The 27,111-nt window shown below is 43.0% G+C and overlaps 1 protein-coding gene across 2 annotated transcripts in view; it reads left to right on the top strand.

Moving 5' to 3' along the window:
* The window catches only part of EPHB3 (EPH receptor B3), a 131,114-nt gene extending 104,417 nt beyond the window's left edge, over positions 1-26,697 (top strand). The window contains exons 6-16 of one of the 2 annotated variants that reach the window (XM_030216247.1): positions 5,924-6,048; positions 9,626-9,791; positions 12,545-12,653; positions 13,596-13,648; positions 18,116-18,238; positions 18,332-18,579; positions 19,740-19,955; positions 22,132-22,281; positions 22,364-22,557; positions 23,841-23,996; positions 26,403-26,697. In XM_030216247.1, the coding sequence (XP_030072107.1) occupies positions 5,924-6,048; positions 9,626-9,791; positions 12,545-12,653; positions 13,596-13,648; positions 18,116-18,238; positions 18,332-18,579; positions 19,740-19,955; positions 22,132-22,281; positions 22,364-22,557; positions 23,841-23,996; positions 26,403-26,511 (1,649 nt within the window). In that variant the 3' untranslated portion in view covers positions 26,512-26,697. Of the gene's footprint in view, positions 1-5,923; positions 6,049-9,622; positions 9,792-12,544; positions 12,654-13,595; positions 13,649-18,115; positions 18,239-18,331; positions 18,580-19,739; positions 19,956-22,131; positions 22,282-22,363; positions 22,558-23,840; positions 23,997-26,402 lie in introns of both variants that reach the window. The other variant, XM_030216245.1, reaches the window with a different exon arrangement.
* Positions 26,698-27,111: the final 414 nt, after the last annotated feature.

The raw sequence follows: 27,111 nt of genomic DNA, 5'->3' as shown, positions 1-27,111 counted from the left end.
TCTGGTGGGAGGACTTTGTTCCTTCTGAGATCACTTCCTGCCATGCAAGTAGGCTTGAGGGCTAATGGGAACCTGCTTTCTGTGCACGGGGCTCCAAGCATGGTCTACTCCAGGGTAGCTGGTGCTTGTGCCTGGTAACTTTCCTCTCTGCAGCAGCCCTGATCTCTGGCTGGTTCCTTGCAGTCTGTCACTCTGCTGTCTTCCCTCTGGCTCTCCCCCTCTTACTTGCTGCTGTCCCAGTGCTGGAGTCTGGGGGGAGGGAGGTGCTCCTTTTCACCATGGGAGAAACATTTTAAACTCTTTCTACTTGTTTACACATGCATAATTTGGATTTTCAAAATGTGAGTATATATTTTCTCAGACTTTCTGCATACAAGTGGCAGGTATAGCTGTATTTTAGATATTTTTGGTGGGATAAGTTTCAAAGAAAAATGTATGTGTCACATTTCATTTGGCCACATTAAGTTTCATTTGCCAGATCCCTAGTCTGGCCACGTCCCCAGCAATTTTCTAGTCTGTTCGTATTTTAAGTTCTTTGAATAATTTTGTGTCATTTTTAAAATTGATCACTCCTGGTTCCATAAATATGTTAACACTGGTTCTGCTGTTTACCTTTTTCCATGGAAAGAAACTCTAGGTCACAATAAGACTAGAAAATATTTTTCCCTGGTTGATGCAAGGAATCACTTTCTAGTATGGTAGCAGCAAAATCAATAACAGAATTCACGAAAGCCTGGAATAAGCACAGAGGTTGCAGAGATCAGCTGGGATGTAGCTGGATGAGCCTTGCGGCTGATTCCGTAAATGCTGGTATTCATTTTCTGTTTGGATCTCTGTCGACAGCCCGGTTTTTAAACTTATTACACAGAACAATGAAATCCCCAGGAATAGATTCAGAGGTAGAAACCTAATCCCAGCACTTCAATATGTATTTATTATGATATTTGTACCCCCATATTATCTCAAACTGGCTCGGGTTCAGTGTCTCTTACAAGCAATAAACAGCATTGACTAACAATAAAAGGTTAAGTTAACAGCATGGGCGTAGACTGGGGGGGGCGAGGGGGGGCAATGCCCCCCCAAACGACGAAGACAACTTAATCTTCTTTCCTGCAGCGGCGAACGGGCAAGTGTAAAAACAGCAAGCAAGCGCAGCCAGGCTCAAGTACTCCGTCCTTCGCTTTCTGAATCCTGACCTCTCAGCGTCCCGCCTTCCTCCGATGTCATTTCCTTTCGGGCGGGACGCTGACAGGTCAGGATTCAGAAAGTGAAGGACGGAGTACTTGAGCCTGGCTGCGCTTGCTTGCTGTTTTTATGCTTGTCCATTCGCCGCTGCTAGAGAAGAGAAGCATTTATTTAAAAATAGATGGGTTGGGGGGTGGAGAGGAGAGCTGCCGTATTGGTGCGGGTGAGAGAGAAGGAAGCTGGTCGATGGATGGAGTATTTGAGAGAGAGGGAGCTGCTGGATTGCAAGTGCTGGTGGGGAGGCTTGAGAGAGAGGAGAGTTATTGGAATGGGGGGGGGGGTTGTTTGAGAGAGGGAGCCACTGAATCACAGGGGCAGGAGGGGTTAAGAGAGGGGGAACTGCTGGATCACACAGGCTGGGAGTGATTGAGATAGGGGGAGCTGCTGGATTACAGGCACCTGGGGGGTTGAGAGAGAGGAGAACTGTCGAATTGGAGGGGGTCAGAGAGAGGGAAGCTGCCAGATCAGTGGGGGGGGGGGGGGGGTGAAAGGGGAGAAGCTGTTGGACTAGGGAGGTTGAATGAGCTGAATCACAAGGCTGGGGGGGGGGTTGAGAGAGAGAAGGCCTGCAGAATCAGGAGGTGAGAGGGAGAAGGATGAGCTGCTGGACAATTGGAGGACAGTTGAGAGAGAGGCCAGCTGCAAAAACTGCAGAGGAGGGGATGCTTCAAAGAGAGGGAACTGCAAATTAAGCATACATATCATTTGCGAATAGAGAAACTAAATGATCAGACAACAAAGGTAGAAAAAAGTATTTTATTCAGAATTTATTAACTGAAATATGTCAGCTTTTTGAAATGTGCATCTGTGATATTTTGTCTGTAAATTTCAATTCCTTCCTCCATATTAGCATATTCATTTGCACATGTATATATGCAAATGAATATGCTAATATGCTCCGCCCCATCCTTTGCCCCCCCAAATGAAACAGTCAAACTACGCCTATGGTTAACAGTAAGCATAGATTGTTACTATCAGAGAAGCGTTGAAGATAGATAATACGTTGAAACCTTCTGCTCAGTGTCCTGCAGCAGCTAAGAAAACAAATAGAATGTTAGGTATTATTAGGAATGGAAAACAAAAATGAGGACATTTTAATGCCTTTGTATTGTTCCATGGTGCGACCACACCTCGAATATTGTGTTCAATTCTGGTCACCGCATCTCAAAAAAGATATAGTGGAATTAGAAAAGGTGCAGAGAAGGGCGATAAAAATGATAAAGGGGATGGGATGACTTCCCTAATAGGAAAGGCTATGTACTAGTCACTCTCTCACTCTCCTGGCCAAATTCAAATATGAAATTGCCACAGGTACGCCTCCTAGACCATTTCGGGATTAGAGGAAATATACTTAATTGGATCAAGGGTTTCCTAATTACCAGAACATACCAAGTTAAATCACAAACAAACATATCACCACCGTGGAAAGCAGACTTCGGAGTACCTCAAGGATCACAACTTTCACCAATACTCTTCAATATAATGATGACCTCCCCCCCCCCCCCAGCCAAATCCCTATCCAACCAAAACCTTCACCCGTTCACATATGCTGATGACGTCACAATTTACATCCTTTTCAAACACGATCTAACAGAAATCACCAACGAAATCAAGGGCGGTTTGGATATCATGGACTCATGGGCAAATTCATTTCAGTTGAAACTGAACACTGAAAAAACACACTGCCTCATCTTCTCATCCAAACACAATAATTATAAACTCACAACCTTAAACAGCCCAGATCACACCCTCCCCATTTCAAAATACTAGGCATTACAATTGGTCGCAATCTTACACTTGTAAGCCAAGTAAACGCCACTGTAAAGAAAATGTTTCATTCAATGTGGAAACTTAAATGTATAAAACCTTTCTTCCTGAGGGAAATATTCCGCAGGCTGATATTTGGTAAAACACGTTTCGAAAGTGTCAAACTCTTTCGAGAAAAACTGCATTGGCTCCCAATCAAGGAATGTATCACCTTCAAAATCTACACCTTGATCCACATGTTTATCTATGGCGAAGTCCCAGGATATATGGTCGATCTGATTGATCTCCCAACCAGAAATAGAGCCAGAGCATCACGCACCTACTTGAATCTCCACTACCCAAGCTGCAAAGGACTCTGATACAAATTAACCTATGCATCCAACTTCTCCTACATAGGTACACAATTGTGGAATGCACTACCAAAGACTGTGAAAACCAATCTATGACCACCTAAACTTCAGGAGGTCATTAAAGACCTACCTATTCAGAAAAGCATTCCCCACCGACCTAACTTAGATGCCTCAACCCTGCAACACAGCAAAACCATAGATTGTACTAGACATTATATATTCCTTCCTATTTTCTATCCCTGTGTACCTGAAGATATTATCCTTACCCGACCCTAATACCAAATTGTATTTGTTTCCATACCGGACTTGGCGATTGCCTGTACAGTATTATGTAAGCCACATTGAGCCTGCAAATAGGTGGGGAAAATGTGAGATACAAATGCAACAAATAAAGCGTCTAGGGCTCTTCAGCTTGGAGAAAAGACAGCTGAGGGGAGATATGATAGAGGTCTATAAAATGAGTGGAGTGGAAAGGGTAGACGTGAAGCGTCTGTTTAATCTTTCCAAAAATACTAGGACTAAGGGGCTTTCGGTGAAGCTACAAAGTATTAAATTTAAAACGAATCGGAGAAAGTTTTTCTTCACTCAAGATGTAATTAATCTCTGGAATTCTTTGCCACAGAATGTGGTAAAGGCGGTGAGCTTAGCAAAGTTTTAAAAGGGTCTGGGCGGCTTCCTAAAGGAAAAGTCCATAGACCATTATTAAATTGACTTAGGGAAAATCCACTGTTTATTTCTGGGATAACCATCATAAAATGTATTGAGCTTTTCTGGGATCTTGCCAGGTATTTGTGACCTGGATTGGCCACTGTTGGAAACAGGATACTGGGCTTGATAGATGTTTGGTATGTCCCAGTATGGCAATACTTATGTACTTGTATATATAATAACATTAACAGTTGAATCGTATTTTGTCGTTATTAAAAGCAGTATTCATTAAGAATGTTTTCAGCATTTTGCGGGAGGACATATAGAGGCCAATTTGCAATGCACTTAGACTTACAAAGTTCCATAGATACTGTTAATGTGTGTTTAAGTGCTTTGAAAATGAGCCCCATAGTCCACTAGGAATCTAAGATGTTTAGGCAATGAATTCCATTTCTTAGTACTTTGATAAGAAATGCCTGCAGTATCAATAGATTTGTAGATAACGTTCTTGCAACAAAGATAGTAAAGAGATAAGAAGTCTCTAGAAGTGGTTAGAGTATTTCGTTTAGGCAGTTCAGTGAGGTTTTTACACGAATGAGGGAGACATACCATACAAGATTTAATATACAAAAAAGCACAGTTTAAAGGTAATTCTGGCCTTTTATGGAAGCCAGTGTAATTTTATAAGTAAAGAGGATGCTTTCGAGTAAGGGGTATTCTGCAGACCAGGTGGGCAGCAGTATTCTGTGCTTCGTTTGAAGTTTTCTAACTTGATGGTTCTTGCATCCAGCATAAATGATGCTGCAATAGTTGAGCTCGGAAAGTATTAAGGATTGGGCCAATGTGCGGAATATTGATCTAGGTAAAAAAGGCCTGATTTTTTTTTTTACTTCCATAGTGAGTTGAAGATAAAGGAGACTATTTTTGAAATTTGGAAGTCAAATGTTGATTGATGTGTACTCCCAGGATTTTCATTGTTGTATCTAATGGGTATGTTATATTGTTAATAGTGAATTTACTATAAGGTGTGGGATGAAAATGACTTGGTTAATATAAGGAATTTAGTTTTATCTCTATTAAGTTTCAATTTGGAATCAGCTGCCCAGGATTCCATTGTTCAGTGTCTGTTGTAAGTCATTTGCAAAAGGAATATAAATTGTGATGTCATCAGCATACATGAAGGTGTTAAAAGCATTTGTTTCAAGTATACTACTGCTACTAGACGTACGCAGCGCTGTACACTTGAACATGAAGAGACAATCCCTGCTCGACAGAGCTTACAATCTAATGAGTGGAGGAGTGGCCTAGTGGTTGGGGTGGTGGACTCTGGTCCTGGGGTACTGAGTTCGATTCCCACTTCAGGCACGGGCAGCTCCTTGTGACTCTGGGCAAGTCACTTAACCCTCCATTGCCCCAGGTACAAATAAGTACCTGTATGCAGAAACGGATAGGAAGCCAGTGAAGTGACTTGAGGAGATGGCTAATATGAGCATAACGACCCTGGCGGAATATTAGTCATGCAGCAGAATTTTGAACAGATTGAAGAGGAGAGAGATGGCTAAGTGGGAGACCTGTGAGAAGCAAGTTGCAATAGTCTAAGCGAGAGGTGATAAGAGTGTGGATGAGGGTTCTGGTAGTGTGCTCAGAAAGGAAAGGGCGAATTTTGCTGATGATATAGAGAAAGGACAGGTTTTAGCAGTCTGCTGAATATGCGCAGAGAAGGAGAGGGAGGAGTCGAAGATGACCCCAAGGTTACGAGCTGATGAGACAGGAAGGATGAGAGTGTTATCCACAGAAATAGAGAATGGGGGAGGAGGAGAGGTTGGTTTAGGGGGAAAGATACCCAAAGGAGTCGTCATGATGTTCAGTAATATGGGTGAAAGTGGTGTTAACAGCTGTTCTCATTTTTATAGCTCCTTCTGCGGTTCCCAGAATGCACCTGCATAGCAGTACAACCAGCAGTATGACCCTCTCCTGGGCTGCTCCAGAAAGGCCAAATGGAATCATCCTGGACTATGAGATCAAGTACTTTGTAAAGGTATTGGTATTTCAGTATTTATGTGGTGCCCTAAGTCAGCTAAATTAAAACCATGCCCCCCGTACACCCCAAGTGCCACTTTCTCTAAACCAGATATGTCTGGTCAGCTTTTTTTCCAGCTACTGGTGATGTGGATTGGAAGACAAACGTTTGGGTAACTTCTGAAATTACTGAAGCAACTGACAGATTTTTGGGAATGGGTGCTATGACTTCTGGGTTTTTTTTGTTTGTTTTTTTCCTTAAACATTTGGTACTATCGTATCCTGCTCAGGAGACAGTGAAGGTGACTCAATCAGACCATGATGCTGTGTGGTCTAGAAGATTTATTAAACAGTGCTATAACTATAACTAGACCACACAGCATCATGGTCTGATTGTTTCATCTTCGCTGTATCCCGAGTGTGATTTTTCTCTGCGAGGTCCTTGTTCTTCTGTATTTTTGGTGACTATCATATCTTGAACACTATCTTATAACACATTTTTTCATCCCTCCTCTTTCTCTTTTCCTTTTCCTCTCTGCTCCATTCTCACCCCCCCATGCCTGCATTTCATTCCCTTCTCAAGTCACCCTTCTCTTCTCATCTCCATCTTTTCCTCTTCATTCTTCTTTTTTTCTTCCCCATTTCTGCTTCTTCTTCCTCTTCTCTTTCTCTCTTCATTTTCTCTTCTTTTTAACTCTGCTCTTGTTCCTCTCTTCTATTTCCCTATATTTTGTTTTCTGTTCCCTGTCACTGTCATCTCTTCCTAGGATTCTTGGTGAATGGAAGTGGAGAAAGGGAGAGTCCAAAGATTAGAGCAGAAGAAAGCATGACGATTATATGATGTGCATTTTTATAGTTTTCTTTGTTTCTAGTTTTATTTCTTTATCTTTTTATATGGCTTTAGCTCATGTCTTTTTACTGGCTCCTAAAAGTGAGTTACTTTAAGGTACATTAAGTATTTCTCTATCCCTAGAGGGCATGAAATCTAATAGCCCGATATTCAGGTCACTGTTTACATAGGGTGACTGACTATACACTCATTCTGCACCTGGACTATCTTGCTACACACACTATAACTTAGATCAGTTCCTTATCTCTTGTTTTAACTATACAATGAACTTGCCTTGAGTTTAGCCAACCATCTAATTATCCCAACTGACTCGTACTAGTTAAAAAGGCCCGTTTCTGACACAAGTGAAACGGGCGTAGCAAGGTTTTCCTCGGAGTGTGTATGTTTGAGAGAGAGAGTGTGTGTGAGAGATGGAGTGTGTGTGTCAGAGAGAGACAGAGTATGTGTGTGTCAGAGAGAGAATGAGAGAGAGGCAGAGTGTGTGTGTGTTTGTGTGAGACAGAGTGTGTGTGAGAGACAAAGTGTCTGTGTGTGTGACAGAGAGGTAGAGTGTGATAGACAGGGAGTGTGTCAGACAGAGTGTATGTGAGAGACAGTGAGTATGAGTCCCCACCCCCACCTCTCTGGTTCTCAGGACCCCCTCCCCACCTCCTTCTCCCCTGTGCCCCCTGCAGCCATCCATGTCCAACGACCCTCCTGTCCTCCCTGCAGCCACCCATGTCCAGCGACCCTCCCCCTCCCCCCCCCCAGCGCATCAAACCCCCCCCCTCACCACCCGCAGCTGCCAGTGGTAACGCTGTCCGGCCGCCGCTGCTGCTTCTCCTGTTGAGCAGCAGCGGCCCCTACAAAAAGGAAAAAAGCGATGTGTTTTTAAACCCAGCCCAAATCATTCGCAAATGCCCGAGTCTTACAACGCAGTCTCTGCAGCCAATCCTTCTCTCGCCTGTCATGTCACTGCGCTTCTCTGGGGTCTTACTCCAGGGGCAGTGACGTGGAGGCGAAAGGAGGAGCGGCTGCAGAGACTGCGTTGTAAGACTCGGGTATTTGCGAATGATTTGGGCTGGGTTAAAAAACATGTATGTTTTTTTTTTCTTTTTGTAGCGGCCGCTTCTGCTCAACAGGAGAAGCAGCGGCCGGACAGCGTTACTACTGGCATCTGCGGGTGGCGAGGGGGTTGATGTGCCGGGGGGGGTTGATGTGCTTTGGGTGGGGGGAAGGGGGTGTTTGATGGGCCTTGGGTGGGGGAGGGGGTGTTTGATGTGCCGTGGTGGGGGGCACATCAGAGGCTTCGGAGTAGGATTCAAATCATCTTTTTCTGTTCGGAGCTGCCTGTGAGGCACCTGTGTCATGGCAGCAGGAGTTAAGTTGCTTCTGTTGCTTTATTTCATGTGTTCCCCCCCCCCCCCCCCATCTTGTCTGTTGTGTCAGGGGTTGTTCGGGAGGGCGTTCAGTGAGCGCGGCAGGTTCGGGTGGGCGGCAGTCTCGATTGGTTTTTGTCCTTTCTTTTTCATAGCTTTTATTTTCCATGAACGTTCCATGAAGCTGCCTGGGCCAGCACTGCTGTTGCTTGGGCTCTCTGGATGACGTCATCCGATGCTTCAGTCCCAGGCCCAGCCAATCAGAATGGAGGCACAGGCCCAGGCAGCTTCATGGAACGTTCATGGTGCAAATTATTATATAGGATATCTGCTCTTGGTCCCTCAGCTATATGGTAAGCCGTATTGTAGAAAATCTTTAACACCATACCTACGTTAGTTGAATGTTGTAATGCTTATTAGGTGTATCATTAGTATTATGCTAGCATTGTATTATATCTCTGGTTTTTAATTCCAATGCTGTTAAATGTGTATATTTTTCATACTGTTTCATGGTGGTTCTATTATTAGGTTTCAACTTACTGTTTTCAAGTTTACTTCATTTAGTGTATTTACGTTTATTCTTGATTATTTTACTATTGTTATGCTGTTAACAAAAATTGTAAGTTTTATGTTAAACTTTTACCTGCTGTACACCGCTTCAGGTGAATATCTTCATAAAGGCGGTTAATAAATCCAAATAAATAAAATAGAACCTGGATATTCAGTGCTAATATCAGGGTATCAACTGGTGTTAAATATCCAGATATAATGGGCAGATAAAGGTGATTTCAGTGCTGTCCTAAGTTACTGGATACCAAACTGCAGGTAACTCCCGGCTCTTCCAGGGCAATCTGTGGAGTTTTTTAGCAACATTGGATGCAGCTGCTGAAAATCTGGTTATGGCCTCAGTCAGCAGCGCTTTATCGGGTAGCAGGATACACCTGAGGCAATGTTGCAAGGAGTGTTGGCAGGGTTTGAATCCTGACTTCTCTGCTTCTCAGTCTAATCCTCTGACCACTCCTCCACTCCACTCTCTTGGGGGAATAGCCTAATGGTTAGTGCAGTGGCTGCAAACCAGGGGGACTGGGTTCAATTCCTACTGCAACTCCTTGTGACTTTGCCCAACTGACTTAACCCTCCATTGCCCCAGGTACAAAATAAGTATGTATGTAATATATGAACTGCTTTGATTGTAACCACAGAAAGGCAGTATATGAAATCCCATCCCCTCGAGATGGTATATTTGGTTGTATTGTGGTGTGGAAATGACTGGGATCTTGCTGGGTAACATGTCTAGCTTTTTCTAATATGTGTCATGTACACCTACCCTTCATCTGTTTCCTCTTTCGTTTTCTGTAATCCCCTCCCTATCTTCCTTCCTGCAGCAGGGTCAGAGTGAGGGGATTGCAAACACCGTGACCAGTCAGAAGAATATGGTGCGGCTGGAAGGGTTACGTCCCAGTACTTTGTATATGGTGCAAATACGGGCTCGTACAGTTGCCGGTTATGGAAGCTACAGCCTCCCGGTGGAGTTTCAGACACCTCTGGAAGATGGTAGGTCACAGCCTCACTTTTCATACAGTCTGTGCTTCCTGCTGACGTCTTCTTTCACTAGACTTCTTATCTGTAGGCATTTGCTTTGAAAGCTGGTATCTTAAAAATGAATAAACCATATATAAGATAACTTTGTATTACTTAAATAAAGGATTAATCTCCAGTTTGCTAAATTTGGTGCAGAGACTGACTTGTTCCCTGCACAAGTATGAGGTCCAAATGCAATAAAAGACCATGTACTGTTTTGAACTACTGCAGGCACTTTTTCTTGTAGAATCTTCATTTTTGTTGAGACCTTCCATTCACAGTTCATCCCAAAGAGTCAGAGGAAGGATGTAGTCCCCTCTCCCCACCCCCTGCAACCAGAAGACTGGTTACATAAAAGGTACATCAGTGCAAGTCTCCACTCAAAGCCTTGCTGGGAAGGTGCATACACAAATACCAAGGCCCTCCATGAATCCACACATGTATCAGGAGTACCTTCTCATCAGCTACCAGAGGGAACTGTATGACGCATCACACTTATCTGCCACCCAGGATTACCATCTTGAACTATCTCTTTACTTTTACCAGACCACTGAGGTAGAGTGAAGTTCTAGCAGTTTCTCCTGTTATCATCTACAACAACCCTAGTCCCAGGAGGAGGGCCAGCCTAAGGTAAACTCATGCTGGATGATAAGGTTTTGTTTACCCAAAGGACTCCTAGCAAAGGATTGTAAAGTTCATGAACCAATGATCTTCTCTGGAGCAGAAGAGAAAGGTTTTCTCCTGTTTTCATTGTCCTTCAGGAATTGCTACCAGGACAACATTTTCTTGAATACCTTGACCTTGTCTGTTGGGATTCCACCCACAGGGCCGATCTTAAGCAGGGACAACAGGGGCATTCGCACAGGGCCCCGCGCTCCTAGGGGCCCCAGATCTCTGGCACGTCTGTCCTCTTGTCTTGGAACACCTCCCTGCTCGTACTTTAATGTGCATCCACTTTTCAGTAGAGAGCATCAGGCAGTGGCAGCAATGCAGAAGCGAGGAGGCTCTGGGCTCGGCAGCTGACAGGATACGATAATCCTTCTGCTGTCTGCCACTCTCTACTGAATGTGGTTGATGCACATCAATGTACGGGGTAAGGTGGGGTTCTGAGAACTCTAAACCTCCTTTAATAAATTATGGCTTATGCTGGTGGACTGGGGGGGGGGGGAACACGGGGCCCCACTGAACTGGTCTGCACAGGGCCACACAATTGCTAAGACCGGCCCTGTCCACCCATGCAGTCTTCATTACCAGGAAGATAGATTTTTGGCAGAGTGACAATACTCAGGACATTATCACTGCAAATGATCACCTGCCTACAACTGCAACAATGCTTTGAACAATAACGCTTTGTATTTGTTTTGCCTCTCTTGAAATTAAGATCTTTTCCTAGCTTGTAAATCATTATTGCATTATTAGGCACTTACATTCTTAAGTATTGTCTTGCATTGCCAGAGTTGGTATTAAACCTGTGAAGTTGAAAGAGAATGACAGGATAGTAGCAAGAAATAAGTTTTTTAAATGAATGTTAAATATTAGAGAAATGTCATTCATCCTGCCTTGATCCTTATGTCTGTTCTTTATTTTTACTCACTTTTGAGGGGCTCTTTCCTTGTTCTCCTTGTTGTCCAGCAACAGTGAGACCAAGCACAAGTGTAGTGAAGACTAGAAGGTATGACTTCCTGATCTGGGCTGGGGGCTATGACAGATTCAACAGAAGGTGCTTCTTGAGTAAAATCCAACCAATTTACTTGCCCAGGGGCAGAGGTTTCTGGATTAGTAACTTGAAAGCATGACATACTCTTCTTGCATGGCCACCTAGACCCCAGCACCTCTGCCTGAGAGCAGTATCTGAAGATGTATACAGAAATCAGCCTGCACTGGTCAAAGCCTTCACTTGGAGAACCTGAGATAAGAGCTCTTGAAAGTGAAGTGGATGTTTACCTTTTGCCTTAGGAGCAGTAACCTCTTGACAGGATGTGAAACTTAAATGGACCTGAATGTTCTCTTAAGTAAAATCAGTATGTATATAAAAAAGGTTTGGCCAGAGATTCTCAAGATAAGAATCTTTGGTCAAGAGGAGGGAATTTATAAATGTGAATTTAGCCCAGGCCCATGGGTAAAGTAAGGGTTAATTTTTTAGCCAGAAATATTAAGAAAAATAGAAAAAGTAGTCTCTAGTTTAAACTTATTTTTATTTAAAAATATTTATAACTCTCACGATCTAGAAATTCTCAGCAGCTAAATATATAGATAATATCCAATAGAATAACATAAAGGGAGTTGGTCTGCTCAAGGCCACTAAGTGAATGAGAGAGAGATGGTGTATGTAAGAAAGAATGTGCTTTGAAGAGAGAATTTGATGGTAGCCTTTCTGCTTTAATTAAAAATCATAGAAAAGGCACCTAGACTGAGGTATTGTTAAAGACAGCATTGTATTTTGCCTTCCATTGGCCAGTCTTCTAAAATGGAAACTTTCAGCTGACCAGTAATGTGTCCAAGTTTGTTTCTTATTGATAGCACCGGTATCCTCCTTTGTTCTATTACCTTATTGGTTTCTAATACGATCTCTTTGGTATAAAGATCCAAACTAATTTTTATTAGGACACCCTCTCTGTTTGAACCTCAACTTCCTTCTCCTTCCCATTTTCTGTGACTGTTAATCTCTTGCTTTGTCGTCTGTGTCCTCATTTTTGTTCATTGACCTCTTTGTTTTTCTTATCCAGCGGGCGGAAAAAGCAGTTTCCAGGAACAGCTGCCACTTATTGTGGGCTCAGCTACTGCAGGACTTGTTTTCATTATTGCTTTCGTTCTCATTGCTGTTGTTTGTTTCAGGTAAGCCTCTCTGGGCAGTAGTGATGGGGCTCATCTCTTTCTATACTTTAAGAGTTAAACTGGAAGATATCATGACGAGTTGGAGATTCTCCTTTCTAGTATTCTTCAACAGTAGGGCCTGATAGGATGACTTCCCCTCGTATATACAGTAGAAATTTGTCCTGACAGGAATGCCTTATTCTTCCTCTGTATAAAGTTTGGGCCTAAGGGGACTTAATCTGTGTAGGATGTATGAATGAGATCCAGCTTTAAGACAGGAATTAGGTTCAGGCAAGCTGTCATCTATTTAGGGACTAGAGGTTTGAGAAATTCCGTCTGTGCAACTTTGTTTTCACTTAGTTTTTGCTTTACACCTTTTCATTGGTGGTTCAAGACAAGGTTGCATTCAGGTTTTGCTCTGTTCCCAGAGAGCTAGATTTCCTTACCCAAGGCAGCATGGAGTGGAGGAGTGGCCTAGTGGTTAGGGTGGTGGACTTTGGTCCTGAGGAACTGAGTTCGATTCCCACTTCAGGCACAGGCAGCTCCTTGTGACTCTGGGCAAGTCACTTAACCCTCCATTGCCCCATGTAAGCTGCATTGAGCCTGCCATGAGTGGGAAGCGCGGGGTACAAATGTAACAAAAAAAATGTGAATTAATGCAAGCCCATTGTCAGTGGGGCCTGTTTTTAAATAATGCATGTTAAATGCAAATTAACACTTGTTAAATCCTTAAATTAGGTTAGTAAATCTAGCCTTGTTTGTACATGAGGCAGCACAGGGTGAAGTGACTTGCTTGAGGTCAGTAGAATCTGAACCCTGGTTTCGACAGTTCTCAGCCTGCTGCTACCCACTAGGCTACTAAGAAATAATGCTCCAGTCAATCTGATAATGATTATATATAGTCATCAGACGAACAAGTAGGAAATATTGTTGATCTGTCTTTGGGCTTTTTTTTTTTTTTAGGAAGCAGAGGAACGGTTCAGAGTCTGAATACACAGAGAAGTTGCAGCAGTACAGTAAGTCTGATCTCCCTGAGTATGTGTGTGCATTTTCTAGGGACAAGTCCCTAAGTGGTAGGGATGGAGGGAATGTTTTTAATTCTTTTTATTACATCAATACAAGGTAACACATTACCCATCCAACTATGACATAATACACTGTAATACAATCCAATGATGAAGAAGACTTATACAACATTTGTTATTGTTAAACTGACCCCTCCATAAGAATCGTATTCATCTCACATTGACGTTGTTTCTTTTATTTATGGACCCACATTCACTCTCCCCACCTTTGGCAGTGTTAACCCTCTCCATCCATACAATCATATCCCCACAAATCACTTCCTCTCACATTCTCCTAATGTAAGGTCTTCCCCCCCCCCCCACCCTTTCAGTGTAAGGGAGCCAGTGCAAGGGTGGTGGGTGCCCTAAGCAAACTTTCAGCCTTACATTCCTCTTCAGACAAATTTCATGCACCCCTCCCCCCCCACCAGTTTTATAATTAAACTCAGAAGTCATGTCACACAAATATAGTTAACAGTCAGAAGTATGTGCTAATGAATCTTTGAGTTTGGGTGGCTCTCAGGATCTGTTGCTTTGCTTTGGAAAATATTTAGAAGCATCAAAATAATCAGAACAGATGCACATCCAGTTCTGTAAGAGAACAGCAACCTGATCATATCGTAACACAGTAACTCTCAAAAGACCATGCAAGGTGCAAACTGCCCCTGATATTTTTCATAGCAAACCAATACCTGCCCCTTCCCCTGTCCTGTCCTACCCACCCACCGTTTCTCTCCCAGCCAAACTAGAATGGAAATATATGTATTAGGTAAGCTGTCATCTAGGAAGCGTTGCCACGGTACTGACTGCGTGTCTTAGACAAGGAAAAAAACTGCTGCCTTAGACAGCTGCCTGGTCTTGCCTAATGGATGGGCTGGCCCTGAATGGAGCACAATAGCTGCTGGTGCAGGAGGCACAGATGAAGAGGAATCAGGATGCGAATCTCCACAGCCATGGTTTGTGTGAGTTAAACTTGTCATCAGGTGTTGGGCAGCTGAGGAAGTCTGTGAATGGAGGGTATCCTCTGTGTAATGTACATTAGTTATCGCCCTTTCCAGAAGGCTTACCTGTAAACTGTTTTGTTGTACCCTTAACAAATGTTGAAAGATTGTGAATAGAGTAAAATAAGGACTGCTTTTACTAAAATGATCATAGGCAAATACCATTAGAAATATGTCCCAGTGCATAAAATGGGACCTGCAGGAAATAACATATGTGTGTGTGTATATATACATAACAATCAAAGAATCCACACAACGAAAAATGACTCTATTTACAGGGATTTATTTGTGGATTCTTTGGATATTGTTGTGCTTCCACACCACGTGTTTAGTTCTTTAGTTGTGTGTATATATAGCAATGGCTTATTTGTTTATTCAAATTTACTATACCTCCTATTCCGACAGGTGGGTTGAGACAGTTTAGAATTGCTAAAATCCAATACAACATGGAAAAGGAATGCCAGTGATCGTAGGAAAAAGGGCAGCTACTCCTGCCGGATAAGGAAGAAAGATGGGCTCCCCGATAGAGCAGCTTTTAACCAGAAACTGGGGGAAGGCTGCAAGTGGTTCGGAACAAGGTGTCTTTCAATGATATCACCAAAACAGGGAAGATAGGGCATCCCGATAGCGAGGTTGCAATAGAGAGCATAGAAGACCAGGTGCTTTAAATTAAAAAAAAAACAGACAGATTTTCAAGATTGAAAATTAACACTGTGAGCTGCTAAAGCAGGTTGTAAATAGGAACAAGAAACAGTTTGACATGTCTATTTGCAAATGCCAGAAGCCTAAGAAATAAGATGGGAGAGTTACATAAGTATTGCCATACTGGGACAGTCTGAAGGTTCATCCTGTTTCCGATAGTGGCCAATTGTATAAATATGTTATAAGCCTGGGGCCTACTACCCAGCCTATGACCAAGCTAGTAGAGCTTGACCCAGCCAAGGGCTACTGGGAAATACAGGCTAAGAAAGAATTAAAGTGCATTTTCTAGCTGTCAGTTTAGACTCTGACCACAGAAGTGTGAAAATAGCTCAGAAACCTAGTGCCAGAGAAGGGTGACAAAAATGATAAAGAGGATGGGCAACTTCCCTGTGAGAAAAGGCTAAAGAGGCTTGTGCTCTTCAGCTTGGAGAAGAGACGACTGAGGGGAGATATGACAGAGGTCTGTAAAATAATGAATGGAATGGGTGGACGTGAATCACTTGTTTACTTTTTCCAAAAATACTAGGACTAGTAGACATGCAATGAAGCTATTAAGTAGTAAATGTATATATTTATTTATTTACTTATTTATTTTTAAAGTTGAAGTACATTTTATTAAGTTTTTAAGGATAACAAACATCCAAATACAATACAAAATAACGATGTTTGATAACTTCCATTCCATAAGAGAAACTACGTGATAATAGACAGTTCTTATAAATGTATCGATCATGTAGAACAGTAAGACATGTAACTGGATAAAATTTGAATAATGTTATAGTAGTTCAAAAGTTTGAATCGAATGAATACGCAATCTCAAATCTCGAAGCGTAGAGGGAAATACAGTTTGCGAAAGTGCAGGCAGAAGAAAAAATGGCTAAAGCTCTTGGGTGACAAGACCTTTTTGTAGGGTGTGAGAGAAATAGACAGAGTGGGCAATGGGAGAGATGCACAGAATGGGGAGGGGAGAAAGCGAGCAATGGATCCAGGGATAGAAGGGATTGGAAGAGAGATGCTGGACAATGGGAGGAAGGGAAGAGAGGGAGAAATTCTGGACCATGGGAGAAAGGCAGGAGGGAAGAGAAAAGGAACAGGAAGAAGCTAGGAGTGAAGTGGAAGATATCGGGCTATGAGGGTGAGGAGGGGAATTGCTGGGAATGGTAGAACCATGTGGGAGAGGCAGGGGAATGAATGAGAGGACGAAAGTGATTATAGGGGATAGAAATATGTTAATATGCCCATCTTCAAATCAGTGCTTAAAGCCCACCTCTTCAATGTCGCCTTCGGCACCTAACCACTACACCTCTACCCAGGAAATCTAGACTGCCCCAACTTGACATTTCGTTCTTTAGATTGTAAGCTCCTTTGAGCAGGGACCGTCCTTCTTTGTTTAATTTGTACAGCGCTGCATAACCCTAGTAGTGCTCTAGAAATGTTTAGTAGTAGTAGTAGATTAAAGATGAAAGGGAATGGAAGGCTGTGGAAAGAGTGAGATAGGAAATGGGAGATGTAATGGGTGAGAGTAGGAGATAGAATTTGATAGCTGAAAAGTATAAAGAAGAAGGGTGAGACAGGGTGAAATTTGAGTGAACAGAGAAGCAGTAAAGAAAAACAGAGGACAGAGCTAAAAAGGAAAGACTAGTACATCAGAGGCAGGTATAGTTAGGGAATGGAACAATGCAGGAGAGAGGAGAAAAGGTAAATGGACAGCAACCACTTAAAGGAGAATTAGCAGAGGACAGACAGGGAAGCAGAAAAAAGAAACTGGAACCAGCGTGATGGAAAAATAAAAATGTCCAGACAACAAAGGTAGACAAAAGCATTTTATTTTTAATCTATTAACTGAATTGTGTTAGCTTTGGGAAATGTACATAGCAGATGTTTTTGTATTGTGTTCACTAGAAAAGGAAATGCTTTTCCCTTTTTAGTTCTCCAGTGTTAACAGTACATGCTGTTTAATTTTGGGGGGTTACCAGTTCAATTTTTCTCTACTTATTTTTACTTCTAATTTGTGATCCCTTGTTCTATATTTGGTGAGAGTATGCCAATGGGATAGTACTGGCATGCAGAGAGGATATGGAGGACCCCCTCTCCTTTATTTTCTGACCTGGGCCCTAGCATGTCTAACACCAGCCCTGACTCTTGGTGGGGATCCCCAAGTATCATCAGCTGAGGACCTCCTCCAAAGACGGCCAGAACTCTTTTCTACCAAGCTCTGTAGTTGGCGGTAGCATCTTCTAGCCTTTATCAACTAAACATGCATGAGGTGCTCTCATTGGTGGCTCATAGATGTTTCTGCTGTCTGCCAAACTTGGTAAAAGGAAATTCTGGCCGCCTTCGGAAGAAGTCTTCAGCTTACAGACCTTGGAGATCCTCATTAGCTAAAGTCTATTTTGAGTTGGGAGGAAAGGGTGGAGGCTGACAGGAAATGTTGTGCCCACCCAAAATTGGCTGTTTGACTACGCCACTGTTTTCCTGTGCACCTGTTTTTGAGCCAGAAACCTTCAAACTGTAGTGGGGGAAGGGAGCTGGAATCAGGCAGAGGCCCCACAAAGTCGACAATGGGCTTGGGCACAAGAGGGGCAGATGAACCCCTCTCAGGGGAGGAATTGGAACCGAGATGCTGTCAGTGTGAGGCATGTGTCATTGAGTTCTGTGCTACTTGTTGATATATGACTAAGAGGATTGCATCCCTTTCTCTTTAACCCTCTTCTAGTCACACCTGGGGTAAAAGTTTATGTTGACCCCTTCACTTATGAAGACCCTAATGAGGCTGTGCGAGAATTTACCAAAGAGATTGATATCTCTTGTGTGAAGATCGAAGAGGTGATTGGAGCAGGCAAGTCCTTGTTTACTTTTTTTCCTGATGTATTAATTTCTTCCGCCACTGGTTTCCTCAGTCTCACCTCCTTTGCCTTTTGCTGCGGGACAGGAGAGTTTGGAGAAGTGTGCCGTGGACGCCTGAAGTTGCCAGGACGGCGGGAGATCTTTGTGGCAATAAAGACTCTGAAAGCTGGTTACACAGACCGTCAGCGGCGGGACTTCCTCAGCGAGGCCAGCATCATGGGCCAGTTCGACCATCCCAATATTATTCGTCTGGAGGGTGTAGTGACCAAGAGTCGGCCAGTTATGATCCTGACAGAATATATGGAAAATGGGGCTTTGGATTCTTTTCTTCGTGTGAGTCTTGACATACAATTCACGCGAGCTGTGGAACAAGGCAGGTGGAGTGCAGGGGTACTATCGTGCAGTACTGGTGAGAGCAGGTGCAGTGTGGGGGTTCCTTGTAGGGTTTCCACCTGTCCCAAGGCAACTCTTAACAGGCTGATCCAGTTCTGGTTTGGCTCCACTCCAATTAGCTTAGGAAAGGGATGACCAAGCCCATAGATGTGATGGAGAAAACTAAAACTTGATGAACTTGGCAGGGTAGATCTGAATTGGGTGCTAACTCTAATAGCTTAACATAGAGAGAGGGAGGGCAAGCAGAGCTCAGGGGCTATTGTGGAACATTGCAAAATCTGCAATAGGGTAAACACTCTGGATAGTGGGGATAACATAAGAGATCGAACAAAGCTTAAAGAATGGTCTAAAAATTGGCAGCTAAAATGTAATACTAAAAAAATTCAGGATAATGCTAAAATTAAGAAGAAAAAATCAGGACCTCCGATGAACTTGGAACCATCGTGGGCAGGAGTGACTGGGGAAGTTTCTGCCCATCCTATCGTAGATTACCAGGGCATCCTTAAGGTATGGGGGTGGGGGGTGGGGAAGTTAATCAGGAAGGGGCTGAATGCTCTTGGGGGAGATCTTTGTGACTGTTATTTTTAAGGGGGGAGGGGATGCTGTTGGGAGCAGCCTTCAAGAGTCACAGATTTTCAGGGCAATGGACACTGCCTCACCCCATGCAGTCCCTTAATCCAAGGATACATTATATGTTCAATAGTCTAGTGTAACACAGTAATACTGAATTGCAGGGGGTTGATGCTTTTTCAGCATTTCCCTGTTGGGGGGGGGGGGGGTACACATGCTATTTTTGCTGTCTAGCGGTGAGGGAGTGGCAGATTTCAAATGATTTTTTTCTGTGGGTGAACACTTCCCAGGTCATGTCTTTGGAAATATTTCTCTCAATAATTTTGGCTTGTCTGATTTCAGTGACTCAGTATTTTTGTACCTTTCAGTCTTTCTTTGGACGTCCTCTTCCCTTCTCTTATTTTAAAGAGTTTTCTCTTCATGTTATTTTTTCTCATAACTGAGCTCTTCCATTTGATTAGAATTTAAACAGGTTTTAGGAGTGTCAGTTGTACCTTTTCTTTCATTTGTTTTCACTGCTTCCTCCGCAGTTAAATGACGGACAGTTCACAGTGATTCAGCTTGTTGGAATGCTTCGTGGGATTGCAGCCGGGATGAAGTACCTTGCGGAGATGAACTATGTACATCGTGATTTAGCTGCACGCAATATTCTGGTCAATAGCAACCTGGTGTGTAAAGTCTCAGATTTTGGACTCTCCCGCTTCCTGGAGAATAATCCCAATGACCCCACTTACACCAGCTCCCTGGTAAGCCTCTGCTCTTCCTCCTGACATGAGAACAGTGACATTTCCTGACCAGAAATTTCAGGAACCATATAATGAAATGGATTAAGGACTGACAGTATTTCTACTACTTTCCCACATAAACTCATAGTCACACTTCCAGCTCCACAGCTATATAACCCTAGATACAGTATTTGACCTGTCAGTGCACCTGTTGAACTGAGTGTTCTCATAGGTGGGGAGGGAAAGGAAGAAAGTGAGCTACAGATTTCCTCAGGGTGTTAAAACAGCTTGATTTTAAAAGGCAGATGAGAGGTTAGTATAGCACATAGAGAAACACAGGTTCGTTCCTTTTGTGGAATCTGAGGAATTCCCAAACGGCAGTAAGGTCAGGTCTAATGTAACAGGAAGAGGAAGGAGCTTACATGCCTGAAGAACAGAGACCAGAGCTAGAGCTGGATATAGTCAGACTTCAGCAAGTTCAGGTCACTGTTTAAAAGGAGCCTTGCCAACCACACAATACAGTATAAAATATTCCGCTACAAGCCGAAATCTTCAGTGCAGATTACAACAAAAGATAACAAGCCATGTCTAGCAATTACAAAATGCATTTTATAATATACTCAGATTAACACTGTTCCAGGAATCTCTTGCATGAAGACGTTTTCAGTAACTTTCTAAACGTCAGATAATGGGTCTCTGATGTGTGAAGGGAAAAGCATTCTAGCATTTTGTTGCTTGAACAGAAAATGTGGAGATATAAATCCTCTTAAATTTCAATAATTTAGTTGATGGAAAATGTAATGCTAAAAGATTATTTCTACAAAGATCTGTTTAAGGAAGATAGAATTACAAAATGTTTCAAATAATTCTAAATATGTGCATTTTGAAGTAACAAGGAGCTGGGACAGGAAGCCAGTGTAAACTGTGTATTTTAGGGGTAGCTCTGTCAGATTTATAGACATCACATAATGTTCCTGTTCTGTAGAATTTGCAATTGTTAAATTACTGAAATCTGTGACTATACAGTGGCTTGAGTAATTCTAAAATGACCAAATGTATACATTGAAATTGTTGTAATTTAACAAATACTTTTTGAATGAAATGATTCACTTGTGGTAGCAGGAATACGATGGAATCCAAGACTACCCTTAGGACCCTTAAAGAGATTTCCAAAGGAAATTCCTTATTTTGAATCTCAACCACAAAACTCCTAGATTGTTTTCTTTATTTAATTTTACATATTAATCGGCCACTGTTCCACTTTCTCAAAACAAAGTTGAATTTTTGGCAATATTGGGTTTGTGACTGTTAATCTTTGGACATATAAATCACTATACAGCCAAAAGGTAAGGGACAAGCTTTTCAAAAGCAACTTATCCATGGAGCAGCAGCCATTGTATAGCTATTCAGAGATACTATCCAGACATCCTGCTTAACTCTAAGGACAGTCAGCAATATTCAGTGTTTAACCAATTTTTTTATTGAAAACAATCTAACATGGGTAATGTCTTTATCATTAAAATAATAACCATAAAAATAAAAAAGCTGGAAAACTCCCCCCCCCCCCCCCACACACAGATATGTTACCCTTCCCACAAACATTCTATCCAAATAACACCCCTGCTCCCCCCTACTGCAGCCTAAGCAAGTACAAAGGCTACCCTCGTTTAAAGTGCGTAGCTGAATCTCGCTACTTTCTGTAGAGCCAGTATCAGTCACCGTTCTCAGAATCGTTTGTATCTAGATAGCAGAGCTCAGTATACGGAATACATTTACAAAACATGCTGACCTTGTGTTTGAATAGTGACTCATAAATGTTTTTTGGGGTGGGAGGGGGGATTTGGGGTGTATCATACGTGGAAGAAAGTTATATTCAACTGCTCTCATAACTTAAGCATTCATCTCTGAAAGCATGAATAACAGGTCTAACTTTAAAAGATAAGAAATCCATTTTAATTGTTTTGTGGATTTTCAAGAAAATCCATGTAACTTTAAAGAGATTTCTTATCCATTGACAATTGAGCTTGAAACCTAATAATAATAACTTCCATGAAACAATATCAAAAATATATACACTTAACAGCACTGGAATTCAAATACCAGAAATATAATGCAATGTTAGCATAATACTAATGATACACCTAATAAACATGCATTAGAACATTCAACTAACATAGATATGATGTGTTTCAAACAGGGTGGAAAGATCCCCATCAGGTGGACGGCACCAGAGGCTGTTACATATCGTAAATTTACCTCTGCCAGTGATGTCTGGAGCTATGGTATTGTCATGTGGGAGGTGATGTCATATGGGGAGCGTCCATACTGGGACATGTCCAATCAGGATGTAAGTTTGGAGGGGTAGTGTAGAAATTCCTGGAGAATTTGATAGCTTTCTTTTTGAGTAATAATTTGTCTGTCTGCTTCAGGTCATTAATGCTGTGGAGCAGGATTACCGGTTGCCTCCTCCCATGGACTGTCCTACAGCACTACATCAACTTATGCTGGACTGTTGGGTCCGAGATCGGAATCTGCGACCCAAGTTTGCACAGATTGTGAACACCTTGGATAAACTTATCCGCAATGCGGCCAGCCTAAAGGTCGTCAGCAACGTCCAGTCAGGGTCAGTATCTCCTCACAGTATATTAATCTGCCAAGACTATCTGCGTATCATTATACAGACCCTTCAAGGCCATTTCAGAATCACAAAATCCTTCAGTCAGCCTATTACCCTGTCCCCAGCTCACATTAGGGACAGTAGCTCTCTCTTCCACTCCATGCTTTGGCCAGCTTGAGAGTGATGAAATTTCAGGAGCATCACAGAGATGTAGAAGGTGTTCCCTTCTTTCCCTTCCCCCGCCCAGCCTACATCAAGACCCCCCACCCTTTCCAGCTGTGCAGACAGGCCCTCCCTGGTGGTCCAGTGGGGTCGTTGGGGGCAGGAGCGCAGCCCACTCGCTCCTGTCCCTTGTGACGCCAGTCTAAAATGCCTGCGTTACCTGGATACCTGAGATCATGTGAAGATATTCAGCAATTCAAGCAGATGCTAAAAACACATCTGTTTGTGGAAGCTTTCTTAGCTGCACGAGGACTTGTCTGTTTGACTTTTTTTCTCTCTCTCTCTCTCTCTGTTCCTTTTTCTTTTCGGTTGCAACCATTTTATTGATCATGTTCTATCATTACCTATTGTTACCTGCCCTGGATAAAGGCGGGATATAAATATAGCAAATAAATAAAACCAGTGGTATGTGTAGATATCTTACATCATAAAGACCAAGGCAAAGAATTCCATTCAGTCTTCTGTGGCCCTGTCCTCCTGAGTGTCCCTTATACTCCTTGTGATCTAACGGTTCCACAGATTCCCTCACGGGTTTCCTGCTCCTGATATACCTAAAAGACTTATTATTACGAGTTTTTGCCTCCGAGGCAATTTTCTCTTCATATTCTCTTATGGCCTTCTTCATCAGTGTTTTGCATCTTTCTTGCCAGTCCTTATCTATGGTCCTTATACCAAACCTGCCTCCAGTAAACAATGGAAAGGAATATTTCTTTAGTATTTCTGCACAGTTTCCAAATGCACCCCTAAAATTCCCCTGTCTCCCAGTACATTTTTTTTTCCTGTTTGGGTTTTTTTTTTTTTTTTTAATTTGGCTGAAAGTTTATTCTACGTTTTTGTGGAACCACATACATACATTCAGGCAACTGAAAACCTAGCAGCATGGATTTAACAAATCTACCTATGTTGCTCTGTGTGTGGTTGGTAGATCCTGATTAAGCCTCTGAGCTTCCTGGGGGCTCTGATATGCGAGTGCTGTTCTCAGTATATCCTTCAGGTGCATTTATAGGACTGTTTTAGATTCCCGGATCTTAGTGCTCTCTATTAACCCTGTGTTGTTCTTGATGCAGCATCTCACAGCCCCTGTTGGACCGGACTGTACCAGACTACACAACATTTACCACTGTTGGTGACTGGCTGGATGCCATTAAAATGGGGCGATACAAGGAGAACTTTCTGAACGCTGGTTTTGCTTCTTTTGATTTGGTTGTACAGATGACTGCAGAGTAAGTGTCAGAACCTACTGTGTTCAAAGGCTGGGAAAGTGTCTGGAAAAGGATAATTTATATAAAGGATTTCCCATATATAATGCATGTTTTCCATATGGGGTATAGTCATGTAGAAATGTATTTAGTGCCTTCATGTAGGTGTGCATCAGTTAAGTACAATTTTCTATTCAGGTACTAGTGTTGTCCCTCATGGGCTCACAATCCAAGTATTATATATTGCACTTGGGCCAACGGAGGGTTAAGTGACTTGCTCAGGATCACATGGAGCTGCAGAGGGAATTGCACCCGGTTCCCCAGGATCTCAACCCACTGCAACATAGCATCACTTTGTAAGGAGAAGGGGGTAGAAGGATCACTGTCAGGAACTCCAGGGACTTGAGCTGGTTCATGTCAGCTTCAGAAAGGAGAAAAACCAGTAGAACCAGAGGAAGGGACAAGAAGACTTATTTTGTTAATACAGCTTAATAAGGTTCTTTTATTTCTTATAAAGTAAAGTTGAGGGATGTGTGCCACTGCAGTAATTATTTTCCAGGATACTGTGATGTGTATTGAGAGGTTGACCAGACTCAAGTCAACTATAATGGCAAAGTTTAAGTTATGGGATAATTCAACTTCATTTACAAATGTCAGTGCTTCCGAGGTATCCATCAGTGTGCATGTTGTTTATGTTGATGCAGGGCAGACTTTTTACTTAGAAATCCATTATCAAGTACACTTTCAGGCATTATTTAGGAGTAGACCAAGCACTACTCATGCCTACTGCCCCCCACCCATGTTAACTCTGGGCCCACTCCAAAATGTCAGGTCTGGCTACGCCCCTGGTAGCGGTGAATAATGTTTGAGAAGTACCCTGAAAGATATAGTGTTAGGTGGGAGATGCTTGGATTGGGTAGTCAATAGAGCTGATTCAGCTGGGCCTTGATAGGGGGTGGAGTGGTGAGCACTGGTTGGGAGAGAACCCAGTAGTGTTTGGGAGGAGTTCTGGCAGAACATTTGAGTGCTTGTCTGGAAGAAGCCTTACAGGGCAAGACAGGGTGGTTGGTTGAGAGGGGATCTGGTAGGGCTGTCATTAATGCTGGTTAAGAGAGAACAGCAGGAAAAGATGAATGTCAGTGAATATTGGTTATGAGAAGGAAGGAACCTGGAAGGGCAAAGGGGGAGATGGGTCCAATTTGACGAGTAGATGGTGGCCAGAAAGGTCTTCATCTAGGCTACAGTACACAGCAGGGGCGTATCTGTAATGGGGCCAGGGCCCCCATAGACTTGGCCCTGAACCCCCCTACTGACGTCCCTCGCAACCCCCCCCTCCCACCGCCAACCTGCCGTCGCCTACCTTTGCTGGCGGGGGACCCCAACCCCCGCCAGCCGAAGCCGTTGTCCTTCGTTCGTTTGTTTTCTTCTTTCTGAGTCTGACTCGTCTCTGACGTCCTGCACGTACACAACGTGCAGGACGTCAGAGTCAGACTCAGAAAGAAGAAAACAAACAAACGAAGGATGACAGCTTTGGCTGGTGGGAGATGGGGTCCCCCGCCAGCACAGGTAAGCGACAGCGGGCGGGGGGGGGGTCGAGGGGGTCGTCGGGCGGGCGGGCGACAGTTGTTGGAGGTGGTTCTGGCGGCAGCAATGGCGGTGGGGGGCGTCGTCGTCGCTGGGGGTAGGGGACTAAAATGTGCCCCCTTGGCTCTGGACCCCCCTACCAGCGAAGTCCAGATACGCCCCTGGTACACAGTAGCCTGGAAGAGCTCAGCAGTGTGGACTAAGTTGTAGCTGGTGGGATATTGCAGGATGATGTAGGTTTGGGCTGTATCTACTGTTTTTATTGGACACAGACTACGGAGTCTATCCAACTAAATTATCTTCTGTATATCCAATTGAGTTGTTAGATGTGACACAGTAGGTTTTAGATATGTTGTATTTCCTCCCATGTATTTTTTATGGGAAAATTGCTGAATTTGGCCTATTCTTGTGCCCCTCAGATCACTTGCAGACTTTGAAAGGTAGAAAAGTCAGATGACCTCCAACCCCCCCACCTGAACATCAAGTCTGGTTCAGCTAGTTCTAGCATTTTAGAAGTTGCAAGGGGTTACGAAAACACAGAGATAACCAACCCTCTGATAAGCTCCTCTCCCTTAAGAAACTGAGACAAAAAACCAAGGGTTGATAGGTGGAACAATGGGGAACAGATAGATGCAAATGAGACTTGAACATTGGGTACAAGTTTTTGTAGGGTAGGAGAGAACTGTGAGAATAAGAGGAGGTGGACAGGGAGATTTTGGGAATGGGAGGAGAGATTATTGGGGAGTGAGAATAGTTAAGAGTAGATTTTAATAGTGGGATGATAAAGGGAGATTGTGTTAATGTTGTGCATATGTTAACTTCAGAATAATCCTTTTACCCTTACAGGGATCTGCTCCGGATAGGAATCACTTTAGCTGGACATCACAAGAAGATCATGAGCAGTGTCCAAGATATAAGTCTACAGATGAATCAGACGCTTCCTGTCCAGGTCTGACTGCTTGAAACTTTGACATAATGACGAGAGAGTACGATACAGGAAGAAATCTGACCACAGGACACTCACTTGTGTCCACCTTCAGTCTTCTCCACGGAATGAAATGTTTGTGGTTTGTCTTGGGCTGCATATTGTAGTTCAAGGAGCAGAAAGAAAAGAGGAAACAAAAGATTTTCACTTAAATGTTAATTCTTTTGTGGAGGAATTGTAACGATTTGATATATTAGAAAGAGGAGGCCTTGGTCCCCAGTCAGTAAAAATCTTCATATTGAAGACTGATTACTGAAATTTGATAGATGGGACAATTCCTCCCCCAGACCGTCTAACAAGAGGAAGAATTGTGGCAGTACCCTTACAGCCCATGATGTGTCCTTTCAATATTGCAGTATGGTGGGTGTCGTGAAGTCAGAAGAGACACGTGTGGAGCTGCCAAGACAGAGTTCTTGCATTTCTTCTGCTTTCATACATGAGATGTTTCCACATGACCAGAGGGAATGCAGAGTTCATATACTGGAACCATGCCTCGGAACCTCCTACATACTTTCAAAGTGGATTGAAACAGCAAAATGGAATGAAACTTTTATGCAGGAACTGATCTGA

This window comes from Microcaecilia unicolor, chromosome 10, assembly GCF_901765095.1.
Source record: "Microcaecilia unicolor chromosome 10, aMicUni1.1, whole genome shotgun sequence".
Lineage (NCBI taxonomy): Eukaryota > Metazoa > Chordata > Amphibia > Gymnophiona > Siphonopidae > Microcaecilia > Microcaecilia unicolor.
This window is presented reverse-complemented; position numbering and strand designations above follow the sequence as displayed.